The sequence below is a fragment of the Rhamphochromis longiceps genome, linkage group LG7 (assembly GCF_057381845.1).
Source record: "Rhamphochromis longiceps isolate RC_006_pf linkage group LG7, R_longiceps_female_GT1.1, whole genome shotgun sequence".
NCBI lineage: Eukaryota > Metazoa > Chordata > Actinopteri > Cichliformes > Cichlidae > Rhamphochromis > Rhamphochromis longiceps.
The window spans coordinates 68,028,894-68,044,354 of NC_140563.1; the positions used below are offsets into that span (position 1 = coordinate 68,028,894).

The following is a 15,461-nucleotide window of genomic DNA, read 5'->3' on the forward strand; positions in this document are numbered from 1 at the left end:
AGACAGACAGAGAAGCTCCCCCAGACGCTGCGTTCACCTCCTCCTGGTCAATGAGCGTTTAGCAAAAGAAGCGCTGTCAAGGCAACGGCGACAGGCAGCGACACTTTCCGGCAGGGTTTTTCTAAACAAAATCAAAAGCAGCAAGTTCTCAAAAGTGACTTGAAACCAAATTTAGCCATTTTACATTCTGCATTACCATGAAATGTTATTATTATAAATAATAATATTATTATAGGTTTCTATTAGTAATCACTACAGGTAAAACGTCCTTTTTTGTGGACAAGAGATTTTCTTTGAATTTCTTTGAATTAACAGAAACTTTCTGTTTCTATAATTCTGTATATTTCAGGATCACGTGGGCAGTAATCCTGGTTCTGAGCCTGGTTGTGCTGAAGATTTCTTCCTGTTAGTAAGGGAATAAATAAATATGAATTCTCTTTCTCTCATTCTAATATTACACATTATATATCTTTTAGCGATTTGATTCCAGATTGACATTTCTTATTTAATTGCTCTTACAGTGAATGATTATTTTTATTGGCTCTGTTTATCAATACTGACAGCCAAAGTTCTGTCAGAAACATGAAAAAAGTAAAAGTGTATCAAAAATGATTCAGCAGAATAAAAATAACTTTCACAAAGGAAAAGGTGTAAAAATGGAAGCAATACATATGCCATATGTTATACAATAACATGAGAATGAGCGCAATTGTTTTGCTTTTTTTTGGCATTTGCTCATTTTTATTTTAATTAGATACTTTTATTCTTAAGTTAAAACGATCAACTTCCGGTCTTTCTTTTACCTACTAGCGCAACTTTACACAGCAGAGTGCAGATGAATTAATTTGAGGAACAGGTACTAGTCTGACACAAAGCCATTGGTCATTACACTCACATAAACTACACCGTAAACCCACGAGGTGGGCTTAAAACATCCACTGATCAAATAGGCTAGCTAGAGGTCAAAGGTCATCTCCCTCCTCTTTGACACTGGCATAAGCCCAACTGAGCTGTACCTCCTGGTTTGTTTGTGCCTGCATCATCCTGCCACCTGCTGGTCGACCTGCTGTCGGTCACAAGCTTTCATCAATCTTTCCTGCAAACTTAGACTCAGTGGTCCGCAATAACCACACAAATAACTATGTTAGACTGCAGGAGGGGGGCTGGTTATGTCTTCTGTCTCTCCAGCCTCATCTCCATCTGTCTGCCTCACAGTCTGCACCTGCTGTTACATGCAGGCTGCAGAGAGAGAGAGAGAAGATGTTCTCTCCTTATTAAACATCCTAAATATGAATATGACAGCTTGATAAATGTTGTGTCCTTACTTTAATCACAGAAAGGCCGTGCTTGTGGGGCCTTCTGACAGAACTGCTTCCTTCCATTTTTTCCACTGCAAAAGAAACTGTATTTAAAGTCCTCTGTTCTCAGAGCAGCCTTTCGACTAAGGAGCTGTCCAAACAAAATGGTGCTTTGTTCATAACTTTTGTCTTTTTTTAGCCTTAACTTCAAAACATCACAGTTCGGAGTTTTCTTAGATTCGCATTTCACTACAGAAGCTACTTTTTGCACCAGAAACACTGAGTTAAAAAAAAAGAAGTGGCTGCTGTGGACAAGGAAGCTAGAGTTAGCATCTCTAAACATTATTGCACAAGGAACACTGCTGCCGTGATGGGAGTTACTCCATCACAGTAATCGCCACACCGAAGCCAGGAGCCAAGTTTCTGAGCCAAGCATTCCCCACAGCATCGCACTTCATCCACCTGTTCGTGTTCCTCCCATAGGGCACCCTGCTCCTACCTGGTCTCCAGTTAGCTCATGTGCAGTCAACTCTATGACGTAAAAGAGGCAAACTTGCTCCATGTTTTAACTGTGTACCAAACATATTCAAAATAAATATATTACTCATAAAAATAAATGAATAAAAATAAATCATCTTATCATGTCTTTTATCAATAGCTTTTGGGGCTTTTCATAGAAGTCCACTTCCTTTCTCTGTGTAACTCATTTTCCCTGAACGGGACAAACTTTATTTGACAAATTTAGGAGGCAAGGTAAACCCTGGACAGGTTACCAGTGTGCTGCACTGGTGACCTGTCCAGGCCCACATTGTTTAACTAATATTGTTTTCTTTCAGATTATTAATCGAGGTTAACTGTATCATAAAACCGATAGGCCTCCGTTTATCTCTTTAATATAGTCATTCATTCATTTAGCAGCTGTTTATCTACAGTACCGTGCAAAAGTCTTGAACCACCTCCTTTTGTTTCAAAGGAGTCAGACTTGTAATGTTTTTGAAGGTGATCTTTAGCAACGTTGTTTCCTTTCTTTCTATTTCCCGATATGCTCGTATAACGTAGAGAAAAGACGGGTGGCGCAAGACTTGTGCACAGTACCGTTTGGCGTTGTTATTGGTCACTCAATGGCCTTCATAATGTATTGATGTAAATAACAACATCCGGCCTAAAGTCGTTGACTTCAAAATAAAACAAAGCCTCGAGAAGTTATTTTTGAACACTGCGTTTAGCTTTTAATCTTGTCTGGTAAATCGAACTACTACTACTACTACTACTACTACTATAATAATAATAATAATAATAATAATTATTATTATTGTTGTTGTTGTTGTTGTTGTATTATTGTTATTATTGTTATAGTTTCCAAAGATTTCAATATCTATTCAGCTTCTCAGAGACCGTTGGTTTTTCAATACACAAAATAAGCAAATATTTTCCTTCCAACAAAAATTAGCAAATGTTTATAAACATATATTTTCTATTCATCTGTAAGCTCATAGCTTGTAAACATAACCCCACCAATAAATAAACATGCAAGAGTTTATTCTGAAAACTCAAACCGGAAGTTCAGTTGATGTTTAACCTGCGGCTAAGCTAACTCCACCTGGCTGCTTGCTCCAGCTGTTTTTGTGGTCCAATACAGCGTGTGTCACCGGTAATAAGTCTCTGTAAGAAGACGGTGGACGAAGAGCGAAGTTTGAAGAATTTTTATTGCTTCCTGGACAAAATGCAGCAGTTTGTTCTTCGGCTGTCTTGCGGGACCCTTAGATGCTGCTGCTGACGGAATAACAGAAGAGCCGCCTTCTGACCCGCCTCAGGTCCGCCTGGAAGCGCTGCTGTCAGTGGCTCTGCGGCAGTGACACGGTTTCTCGTCTGGGCTTTTCAGCTGTATGTACCTCATCTCGCTAAAGGCCCGAGAGCCGCGGCTCTAGCTTGTCTCCTCTTCCTGTGTTTAGGAAGGGCCGTGAACCCTCAGCTGAATGTGGTTCATAATATCTGTGATCTAAAGCATCAGAGCTCATATTTCAGATGAGACTCAACTCTCACACCAAACACTTGTTGATCTCATGAACTGTTACAAGTCCTGTACCAACATGAACGATTTTTATTTTATTACTGGGCAATAAATCAAACATCAGAGTCAAAGCTGAAGGGAATATCCTCAGATCTCTTGTTTTGTTTGACTCTAATAACTCCAAATAGAACATTTCTTCCAGTTTTTCTTGAAAATAACTGAATCAGTTAAACAATGTGATGCATTATTTGAGTAACTTATTAATTAGTTAATAGTTGTGAGAGAATTACAGTAAAACCTGTGTGCGTGTGCTTTAGATGATGCCTTCCTGGGGGGATGTAATGGACAAATCGAGCCGAGTGTGTCGACCCCAGCGGATTGGCGAATCGTCTAAGGTCAGTGTTATTATTGTTAAAAATTATCGCATGGTCTGTAAAGTAGCTTCAGGTTAATCGACTAATAGTTGTAGACAGTTGTCTATCCAAAGTGCAGAGGATCTGGGGACTGTTTTCATCCCTCTGGTAAGTTGAGAAGTCAGCTCATTTCTAGCATGAGAGACAAAATCAGACAATGAAAATCTCTGCAGATCTCTCGCTACTGCTTGTACAGTAACACTGCGAGTGCCAAGAACTGAAGTTTGGCAGCAGTTGGTTTTATCTGGGGTGTGAATCAGGAGGAATGTGCAAAAGTAAGCAGGCAAAAAGAAGAAGAAAGGCAGCCTGGTTCTTATCAACAAGGTTTCTGAGGAGGCTCCTGGGAGCGGGCACACAGCCGTTTGGAGTAAGGAGTTGTGGTCAGGGTGATGTTGTGCTGTGTTTGCAGGTTTTCCGCTGCGTGGATCATGCTGCTGAACTGCTGCAGGGCCTCAACGAGCAGCGGCAGCACGGCCTGTTCTGCGATGTGGTCCTCGTGGCTGAAGACGAGCGCGTCCCCGCTCACCGAGCCCTGCTGGCGGTCTCCAGCCCGTATTTCAATGCTATGTTTACTTTGGGCATGAAGGAGGAGCACCAGCAGGAGGTATGCAGGCAACGCTGTGAAATTAGCTTATTTATGTACGTAAAATAATATATTAAAATCAATGTGGATCGTTTGTGGGAGCCTTTGTTTCTATCTTAGTTGTACTGAAGTTGTAAATGGAATAGAGTACACGCATGTGTTCTTCCTATCTGCAGGTGGAGCTGGTCGGGATGTCCTTCGTGGGTCTGAAGGCGGTGGTGGACTTCCTGTACAGCGGCGAGCTGCCACTGGACGGAGGAAACATTGACTATGTGCTGGAAGCTGCTCACCTCCTGCAGGTAAGAAACCAGCGAGCTGTTAGGTTTAACGATGCAGGCCAAGCGGCAGCTTCTGGGGCTGATGAGGGAAAGGGCCAGAAACTGCACTTCCTCTGATGGCCACTTGGGGCTGACCCTAAAAGTGAGTCAATCTCAGTAGACTCCCATATTAAAAAAATACTTTACAGCCTGTAGCATTCCAGCCGGACTTTATTCAGACGATGCACTCAATGATCATTACGGATGGACCATGGTGGGGTATTCCAACCCATTTATTCACAAATTGCCATAGACACATCGTAAGAGCTGTAATCATAACATAAAACAAATAAACATTCACTTGATATAACCACGTTTCTGTTATGCTAATCAATTCACAGAAAAGGCACAGGAGGTGCTAGCATCAGCCTGCTAGATCGCTCATAAACTTATTAACAATCAAGTAATACATTTACAAATTGTCCGAAATGTAAACAACAAGTACAACACACAAACATACCTGTTCGCCTTCCAGCTAGATGCTAATTTTAAGATGGATGGAAAACGATAACCTTCTCATTAATCCTTTCTGCGGCAAGCAGTTGCGGTACGATCTTCCTTCCCGGAAGTTGCCCGTTCCGAATTTCAAAATAAGAGTCTAATCTATATTATAAGGTATAATTCGTTCAGGGATTTAACTGTTTGAAAAATATCAAATAAACAAATAATCTGGGTCATTTACACAGCCTGATACAAAAATGGTTTTCATCTCCACGAGTAGTTTTCTCTTCATGAAAAATATACTTTTTTTTATAGCTCATCAGTTTAGATACTGTTAAGGCTTAAAGTTAGAGGGGTGACCTGTTTGACTGAACTTCTCCTTTTGGAGCATTTAAACTAAATTATCAGGAAAATAATATTTCTAAGAATTTCTGTTTGTAGTGCGAGAGGTTTAATCACCTGTTAAAATCACCTGTTTAACTGTTAAAAATCAATCGGTGGTGATAATTAATGTTACCTATAAAAACTCATGCATTGTTCAGGTATGGCGAGCGGTGGATTTCTGCTGCCAGTTCCTGGAGACAGAGGTGAGCGAGGACAACTACCTGTACCTGCAGCAGCTGGCGCTGCTCTACAGCCTGGAGCGACTCAGCGCCTTCGTCGACCGCTTCATCCTCAAACATTTCTCCATGCTCTCTTTCACCCCGGACTTCCTGCGCGACATTCCTTTCCACAAACTCAACTCCTACCTCTCCAGTGGCCAGGTGAGACGTCCTCACCACGGCTCAGCAGACGAGCTGAAATCAAAAGCACGGTTAGCATTCTGAGAGCCCCTTTCTTCATCGCCAGGTTCAGCACGACAGCGAGCAGGCGCTTCTCCAGGCCTCGCTGCAGTGGCTCAGCCAGACGCCCGAGCGGACCTCCCACGCCAGGCAGCTCCTCTCCCACATTCGGTTCCCTCTGATCCCGGTGGCAGACCTCATAAGCAGGGTGCTTCCAGATGTGCGAGCTCTGCTGCCCGAGGAGGCCGGCTGTGAGGCCCTGGTGGAGGAGGCGCTGGCATACCACGCCAGGACCAGCGCTCAACCACTCCTGCAAACTGGACGCACCACAGTGAGGGGGGGAGTGGAGAGACTGCTGCTCATTGGAGGAGAGGTACAGAAGCTGATTTCATGATTTCACGTGAACATCATGTTAAACCTGCTTTAGATCTGATGTCTTCACACCTGACACTTACTGTGATATGATTTCAGTGTTAGTATTTTAATCTTGAGGCTCGTGTCTCCACTGCTGTCTGAAAAGTGAAACCTGGAAGCTTCACAGCTAGACTTCTCTTGTTTTTTGAGGTTTCCGAGCGTGGGGAGGAGCTTAGCGCTAGCGTTTCCTGTCTGGACGCTGAAACAGGGAGCTGGAAGGTGGAGACTGAGCTGCCGGCCCAGCGGAGTCACCACTGCCTGGCGGTCCTGGGAGGTTTCATCTTCACCGCCGGCGGGAGCTCGTCCAGGGACAACGGTGGAGACGCTGCCTGTAACCTTCTGTACAGATATGACCCCCGCCACAACCAGTGGACCAGGGTAGAGTGTAGAAAAGTCCCCTCCCTCCAGCCGCTTTGATAGTCTGAGGTCGTTTAGCAGCCCAGACTCACGAACAGCGTGTTTTTGCAGGGTGCCCCGATGAACCAGCGGCGAGTGGACTTCTACCTGGGGACCGTGGGAGAGTACCTGATCGCTGTGGGAGGGAGGAATGATACCGGAGCTTTGTCGTCAGTGGAGGTCTACTGCCCTGCTGAGGACTGCTGGTCCTACGTGGCAGGACTGCCCAGGTTACTGCTGACTCCGCCTCTTTGATTGAGGAATATCTCTGATAGCTGAGCTGTGAGGACTGCGTTTACACTCCACACATGTAAAAAACTGTTTGTGTTTTGCAGGCTTACTTACGGTCACGCTGGTACAGTCCACCGTGGCGTCGTCTACATCTCGGGCGGTCACAACTATCAGATCGGCCCATACCGCCGGGACGTCCTGAGCTACAATCCGTTGCGGGATGGCGATGTGTGGGTGGAACGCCAACCCATGTCTCTGGCCCGGGGCTGGCACTGCATGGCCTCCCTCGACAACCTAATCTATGCCATCGGAGGCAGCGATGACCACGAGGACACCTCGGAACGCTTCGACATCCTGCAGGTGGAGTCCTACGACCCACGCGGCGACCAGTGGACCAAGATTGCGCCGCTGCTGCTGCCCAACAGCGAGGCGGGGCTCGCTGTGTGGGCAGGTAGGATCTATGTTCTCGGGGGCTTCAGCTGGGAGAGCATGGCGTTCTCCAGAGCCACACAGGTATACGACCTAGACAAGGGGGCGTGGTCCAGAGGGCCCGACCTGCCCAAATGTATAGCAGGGGCTTCGGCATGCGTGTGCACCGTGAAGCCTCCGCCGCTGTCAGCCTCGCCACAGAAGCTCAGAAACCAGATGGAGGAGCCATTATTCTGTACTACGACTGACACGGTGACCAGCGGATCTGCGACTCTCCAGTCTGTTTACAGTGCAGGCAGGCCACAGAGTCAAGCTCAGCCACAATCCCAGCAGATCAGCTACTCTCAGTGGCAGCCAACACCTCCTCATGGTGCAGCTGACGCTTTTATTCACATGTAATAGATCTCTGAGTATGGATGCCGCTTTGCAACCCTCCTCCTTTTCTTGCTGCATCTGACACTTAATCAGTGTTGTATCTGTTGCTGCCACTGACTGTCTCATAACTGCATAGCTGTTTGGTGCTCTGTAGTTTCACTGAAATGTGGACTGTAAATAATGTGAGTGCAGCGTGTGGAACAAGACGTCAGTCGTCTGCTAATGAGCCTGATTTGTTGACATTTAAGCTGTCGACTACTAAAACAGATAAAACTGTGCACGGTTAAGGTTCTCTAGAAGTTGCGTATTTGGGAAGAATCACAGATTTGATATTCCTCTAAATACAGGAAACAGAACAAGCTGCATTTAAAAGAGGTTTTTTTTGTTCTTGCTTTTAGGATTAAACGTGAATGTTTTTAAAAGATGTCATCTCTGCCTTTGAAGCAAAAGCTGCATTCATTACTACTGCATTTTTCAGAAGTATTCGTCTGTGCATTTGTACATTTTTTCTTTAATTAAAAAAAATATTAAAAGAGAAAAGCGAGCTTATCATTGGCTCTTATCATTCTAAACATTTCATCGTTATTAGTAAACAGGTCACTGATGGATGCTCCAGCGCTGGTCGTTGTGGCGTCTTCTCTCTCAGGTGAAGGGGTAGTACGGGTGAGACTTGATTCTGAGAGACAAAAGAGCAATCATTGGTTTGATGCTGGAGAATGCAGCTACAGCAGGAAGGTGGTTGACTTACTCTTCAATTTCACAGGCCTTCCACCCTCGGTTCAGTCCCTTCAGAGCACTCAAGTCTTCTTCAGTCAGACTGAAGTCAAAGATCTGCAGGGAAACCGACAACGAGGCTCTAAATATACTTACACTACACTCCTGAACTAAAACTATACAATTGCTGAGGCGCTGTCAACTGAAATTGAACTGGGGCCTTTTGTGTAATAACAATTTGTACCACACAATGGTGCAGTGAGTCAACCAGAGGGCCTGCCCCCTAGTGGTCGTTAAAAAGAGTGCAGGTTTAATACCCCCACCGAGAAAATCGTGGTAAGCATCTTTGTCTCACCAGAGCGACAATGGTTTCTTACCTTTGTGTTTTCAAGGATGTGGTGAGGCTTTTCACTCTTGGGGATGACTGCAACACCCTGCTGCACGTGGTACCTCAGCAGGACCTGAGACAAGTTCACTGTTACTAACTAATGAGTGCACACACACACACACACACACACACACACACACACACACACACACACACACACACACACACACACACACACACACACACACTTTATCAACCTGACCTGTGCAGGACTGCGTTTGTGCTTCTTGGCGATATCAGCAATGACTGGGTCCTCCAGCAGCTTATATGGATCTGTGTCTTCTCTTAACCTGTGACACGGAAGGATTTATGAAGACGGGTTAAGAGATGAACAAGGCCTCTGTTGGATGTAGCTATTAGCTACTGTTAGCTGCATATATCTAAAAGATGCAGACCACAAAGAGACGTAAATATATCCTGATATTTAGGATGGTTTTCATGGCACAAACATAAACACATGCACTATTTATAATGGTGTGGTCCTCTTAGGTTGCAGATATATTTTATCTCAGTGGTTCTTTTGTGTCCCCATATTAGTTTGTCTCTTTCCATTTGGTAGAGCTAACTTTATATCTATTTTTCCCTACCCCAATAGTTGAATTCCATAAAATAGTTTGCACTTCATCAAAATGAGATCCAGAGTCTGCACAGCAAGTTTGTTATGACCTTTACTTCCTATGAGTCAGTTTACTGGCCGAACTTTTAAAAATATTCAAAAAACATCTCTTTTTTATCTTCTCAGACTTTGAGATATGTTATATATTTGTATATATAATAAAGGTTTCAAACATTTAAAGAACAAAAAGTTCTTCGTGTCTGTTTTTCTGATTTGGTTGTCGGTGTGGATCATGAGGCAAGACCTCGTACAGTTCTGAGGGTCTCCCAGGTGAACCGAAGGGGCTGTAGGCTGTCAAGGCAATGTTCTTGGATTTGCAGAACTCCATCATATCTGTCTGGATCAGGTAAGGATGTAGCTCCACCTGTGGACGACATGTAAACGTACAACAGTCGAGTCGAGACTCTAAAACGTTTCAGTAGCTCACAATTTCTCACTTTACAGAAAACACATGTGACATTATCACAAGAAAAAGAACACGACACCGGAAGAATCTGCACAATCATAATAATTCAGCTCCGGACTGATTCACCAATGCAGGAAAACAAAGTCCAACTTTGAGCAACTAAATTGAAAATAAAAAATGTTTACTAGTCCTTACTAAACACGGCTTTCCAAAACTCCGCACTGTCGTAAGAAGTCTGACAACTTAGTTCAGGACTGATAGTGACTGACTTAAACAGGACTGATTTCTGGAGAAACTGCAGTGGGATTGTTGCTGCTGCTGGACCTAGCCTGTTATTTGGTGGTTGGATTGGTCAGCTACAAAAGCTAATGGTGTTAGCAGCTGATACTGTTAAAAGGCTTTAAAGAGTGAAATAAACGTTTTTAGGCATCTTAGCGCTGATCAAATTGAATAACCCACTGATGACTTTTTTTCTTTTTTCAAAAATTCTACAAAACCTGAAGCACTTTTGTCTTCCATTAATAAAGTGGACAACCCTCCACTTTATTAATGGAAGTCCCTCAAGTCCCTCCTGTCACTGTCAGGAGGGACAGACTGTCTGAGAGGACAAGGCAGAAATTTCAATGCACCATATCTCCTTAACTTTAAATTGCTTCCATCTGTGTCATTAAAAGCAGTTAAAGTTACCACGATGACTACATTCTATATACAGCTAGCTGAAAAAATAAGAGATGTTAAATCATTTATTACCCCAAATTCTAGGAAAGTGTGTTACAACAGTGATGCAAAATACAAAAAAATGAAGAGCTCTGATTTAAAATAAATGCAGGGATTGTGATGTGAGGAGGCAAACAGCACTAATGAATTTCCTCAGCAGCAGTGTGCTACCACTGCAATGATCTGAACTTGTTCCTCACACACAAAGGACGAAGGCTATGTTGGTCTGGATAGGCTGAAAATGAAAGGAAATCCAAAACCACCAATCAGAGTGATCGATTTCAAATCAGCTATCAGTTAAGCAGCTGTTACACTTAGCAATTAATAACTGGCTCAAACAGACTGACAATGAATGGAAATGGTACTCATAAAATGTCTTACACAACCACATGTGTGTGTGTGTGTGTGTGTAAATATTTAGACTTCTTTGTGAGGACAGAAAATTGGCTACTAAACTTGTGGGGACCAGCACTTTGGTCCCCACAAGTTTAGGCATTCATTTTTGATGGTTAGGGTAAGTGGCTAGGGAAAGCATAATGTCAATGAGATGTCCTCACTAAGATAATGAGTGTGTGTGTAACAGAGAGAGATTAACCTATGCCAAAACTGTAGAAGCACACATTGTGCAATCAAGCCTCGTGTTTCAGACCTTAAAGCTGTGTTTCTGTGATGAACCGTCTGAGGCTAGTTAGGTGCAAAAGCTTTGGAAAAGTTTTTTTTATCTATAACATATAATGGGATTGATTGTAACCGTAGAAACAAACCTCTGGGAACATGCTACATCTTTGTACAAACACCAGTTAATTACAAAATGAACTAGGAGATGTTGTAGAGCTCGTGGAAATGAGCCTTCACAGCTTCAACGAATGTAAATGGACGCATCTGCAGTACCTGATTGACCGCAGGGGGAACCCTGCACAGAGCGAGGAGTCTCTCCAGCTGCAGGATGCTGAAGTTGGACACACCGATGCTCTTTACTTTCCCCGAGGCTTGCAGTGCTTCCATCCCCTGCAAACACAAGACAAGTTTTTACAATTTAGTTTGCCTGAAAAAAATCAGCTTTTAATATCAGTTAGATCACAGATAAAAATGTAAAAGATTGTATAAGAATTTAGTTAAATGATACATGGAGCTGTATTTATATGATTCACAGTTCACATCTGGGTCATAACTATTTACTTTGACCATTTTATTATCATTTATGGTTCATTTATCTGTCATTAACATTTACTCATATGATTATTCAGTGCTGTTATTCAAACAAGCATACAGTCTGTATCTTCTTACCCTCCACACATCTACGTAGTCTACGTCAGAGGTCACTATCTTTCCATCCTTCCTTGGGAAAAGCTCATCACCCATTTTCTGCAGTGAAAATAAAAGTCCATCAGACAGATGGCACATCTTTCCCCACAGTGCACCCTCTTTCAGTTCTAAGGCTTTCATTCCTTTTTTTGAGCAGTGTATTTTTAAATACAACCTGACATGAACAACAACTCCTGACACATTACACCGTGTCGATTTAACAAAACCTAAGCCAGGATGCAGAAGCAGAAAAACTGCATCCAACGTTTCAGAAGCTCGTTCAGCTGTTTTTAGCAGCAATGACCTTCCCAGATCGATGGGTAGTTCCTCCTCTAAGATCACTGCCGATATCTTTCCTCTTTGGCATTTGTTAAAACACACACCTGAATATTCTAGACCAGCACACTTCCACAACGTCTTCTTTTACAGAGGTGCTCATGCTTGCTGATTTGGTTACCAGCACCTAGCTCCTTGAATAAATTTGCCTAGAATGTCTTTATTGTTAAAGTGAGTTTAACAGATGGATACTGCACTGGAGTCTCTGCTTTTATCTCCAATTTGCCTGAATGGGAATTGAATACAAGGTTGACTCCTGAAGGTCGACTATTCCAGAAGATGAACTTATTCTTAAGTCAAAGCCAAATGAAGAATGGCAGAATAAAGGACAGTGAAACTGTCAGAATTGGAAATCTCTGCTCAACCTTTAGGCCAACAGGGAAATGCACAAGATAAAGATCCAGGTAGTCCAGTTGGAGATCACTTAGGGACTTATTGAGGCACACAGGGATGTCTTCTGGGGCATGATGGGTACACCACAGCTAGAAAGGTTAAAGCACAGCGAGATAAACATTAACATACAGCAGTGTGATGCATAAATCTGGGTACTTTGAAATAATAATTCAATTCATTTTTACAGACAAAGAAAACCCCAACAATCATATGACCCCTATGAGCAAGTGCTTTGGCAAAAGTGGAAAGAAAAACTCCCTTTTAACAGGAAGAAACCTCCAGCAGAGCCAGGCTCAGGGAGGGGCGGGGCCATCTGCTGCAACTGGTTGGGGATAGAGGGGAGGAAGATGGGACAAAGACATGCTGTGGAAGAGAGCCGGAGATTAATAATAACTAATGAAATATCAACTCAATGTGGGTCCAAAAAAAAAGGTGACTGAAGAAGAAACACCCAGTGCATCATGGGAATCCCCCAGCAGTCCACACCTATTGCAGCATAACTAAGGGAGGATTCAGGGTCACCTGGTCCAGCCCTAACTATATGCTTTAGCAAAAAGGAAAGTTTGAAGCCTAATCTTGAAAGTAGAGATAGTGTCTGTCTCCTGAATCCAAACTGGAAGCTGGTTCCACAGAACAGGGGCCTGAAAACTGAAGGCTCTGCCTCCCATTCTACTTTTAAATACTCTAGGAACAACAAGTAGGCCTGCAGAGCGAGAGCGAAGTGCTCTAATAGGGTGATATGGTACTACAAGGTCATTAAGATAAGATGGGGCCTGATTATTTAAGACCTTGTATGTGAGGAGCAGGATTTTGAATTCTGGATTTAACAGGAAGCCAATGAAGGAGAAATATGCTCTCTCTTTCTAGTCCCTGTCAGGACTCTTGCTGCAGCATTTTGGATTAGCTGAAGGCTTTTCAGGGAGTTTTTAGGACTTCCTGATAATAATGAATTACAGTCGTCCAGCCTGGAAGTGATAAATGCATGAACTAGTTTTTCAGCGTCACTCTGAGACAGGATATTTCTAACTTTAGAGATGTTGCACAAATGGAAGAAAGCAGTCTTACATATTTGTTTAATATGTGCGTTGAAGGACATTTCTGGTCAATCTAACAGACAAAAAGTAAAAGAAAAAGATTGGAAAGGACAAATAAGAAGTTCGGACTCTTCCTCCTCATGCTGTCCCACCTCTAACACCAACTACTTTCCCACCTTGCTGACAATAAACATATCTTCACGTCGGATGATGCCCTGCTGCATCTTGGAGCGCAGAGCCTTTCCAATGTCCACCTCGTTTTGATAACTGTAGGCAGTATCTATGTGGCGGTATCCAGCCGCGATGCCAGTCTCTACTGCACCCTGGATCGAGGTCGGGGACAGATGAGAGGACTGCAACAAGCAGGACAGTAGAGTTAGTGTCTGCTAACCTTACTCTTGGTTCCTGGGCACATTTACACCAATGTAGAGAGAATTTGTGTGAGATAGATAATACAACAGATAATACAAAGTTGAGAGGGTCAAAATAACATCACAGATGTGCATGAAGTCAAGCAGCACCATTGGTGACAGTCATGCCAATGTCTGATAGGCCTCTTCTCAGCAGGTCACTAAACTGAACTTCTCTACTGTGCTTTTATGGGCATTTTCCATTGATTATCTCACACATGATACAGCATGATACAGCATGCTAAGCGGTACAAACAAACCAAGAAGATTTGGCTTCAGTTTTGGTTTGGACTACTTTATTAGTTACTTAGCACCAATTGTCTCTACCCGTGCATTGCACCCCTGCTGTTTATCAGCTTGCTAACTAAGCATGTTAACCTTAGCTGATAACTTCTTGTTAAGATACTAATAATGGGTGACCTCACGCCACTATGTGTCAGATACAGCAGGATGGAGGATCTGGATTGCTGCTTGATAGCAAAGTGGTGTGCAAATGTACATCAGTTGCTGATAACCATAGTTAATGGTTCAAGTGGCAAATCATATAATATAAGAATCATCAGTTTGCTTTGTAGAAATGTGTCTGTTGAGCCACTCGATGACGGCTGAGCTTGGTGTTTGCCTGATGTAAGGCTTTTTTGGATATGTGTTAAATCACATGTAAGATAAAACTTTGATCCAGTTACTGGCTTCATATGTAATTATAAAGTCCGAATATTAATTTCGACCTCTAAAGTTTTGAAACCACTGTTTGGATGCATGTGTCTTATTATTAAACTTGACTCTGCCACCTGAAAGAGTGATCGATGTCTGCCAATCACAATCAAGTCCTTCTAATCACCTCCCTTCACAAATATCAGTAAGTATGCCTTTAAATGCATGTATTAGAAGGCATTAGTAAACATATAGTAACTCTTAACAATACATGAGAAAACACAGTAACACTGAGCAACTTCTCAAAGTTAAATGCAGATGAAGAAATGGGGCTACCTTCCATGTCCCAAGACCCAGCAGTGGCATTCGAGAGCCGTCATTCAGCTCAACGTTCCTGGCCACCTGTGTGTCCTCCACAGAGTACATTTTCCCCACTGTAAGAGAAAAACAACAAAAAAGCCTCTCAGTTCACAACCGCGCACTGTCACGGCTTTCTTCTTCCTCTTTCCCCCTCAGAGTGCTTCTGCTGAGTCAGTGTCCTTCCTTTTTCTTTGCTGATTTTACTTTAGCTCATGTTTCTGACCTTCACTCACTTGGTTTTCTTCTCTTCCACCCACTCATTTCCTTTTCTTTCTGTGCTATCAGTCCACAAGTTAATTATTGGACAACATGCAGAGAACTTCACTAGCATGTAGTATTTATCTGTAAATAGTAAGTGAGGAGGAACGTGTTGCAAAGGTCACTTCTCCCATCGTGATAGCAATACAAACACGCATGCACACACATGCACACACGCAT

General features: G+C 43.1%; 2 protein-coding genes across 4 annotated transcripts; one reads left to right on the forward strand and one right to left on the reverse strand.

Moving 5' to 3' along the window:
• Positions 1–2,748: 2,748 nt before the first annotated feature.
• Positions 2,749–7,720, forward strand: klhl36 (kelch-like family member 36). Of its 2 annotated transcripts, XM_085414965.1 has the most exons (9): positions 2,749–3,182; positions 3,627–3,704; positions 4,132–4,326; positions 4,482–4,604; positions 5,606–5,827; positions 5,913–6,218; positions 6,410–6,637; positions 6,728–6,885; positions 6,991–7,720. In XM_085414965.1, exons 2-9 carry the CDS (start codon positions 3,627–3,629, stop codon positions 7,712–7,714), a joined length of 2,034 nt encoding a protein of 677 aa, XP_085271091.1. In that variant the 5' UTR covers positions 2,749–3,182; the 3' UTR covers positions 7,715–7,720. The 2 variants fall into 2 exon arrangements, with proteins under 2 accessions (XP_085271091.1, XP_085271090.1); XM_085414964.1 differs by lacking the exons at positions 2,749–3,182; positions 3,627–3,704 and having other exon boundaries at positions 3,922–4,326.
• Positions 4,833–15,400, reverse strand: LOC146666835 (aldo-keto reductase family 1 member B1). Of its 2 annotated transcripts, XR_014912811.1 has the most exons (11): positions 15,000–15,400; positions 13,776–13,952; positions 12,538–12,654; positions 11,819–11,896; positions 11,423–11,539; positions 9,660–9,772; positions 8,995–9,082; positions 8,782–8,865; positions 8,439–8,521; positions 5,083–8,366; positions 4,833–4,889 (listed from the first exon to the last, which is right to left on the reverse strand). XR_014912811.1 is itself a non-coding variant. In XM_085414966.1 (10 exons), the coding sequence occupies exons 1-10, from the start codon at positions 15,087–15,089 to the stop codon at positions 8,333–8,335; spliced, it is 981 nt and encodes a 326-aa protein (XP_085271092.1). In that variant the 5' UTR covers positions 15,090–15,400; the 3' UTR covers positions 4,833–8,332. The 2 variants fall into 2 exon arrangements, 1 of the variants encoding a protein (XP_085271092.1); XM_085414966.1 differs by having other exon boundaries at positions 4,833–8,366.
• Positions 15,401–15,461: the final 61 nt, after the last annotated feature.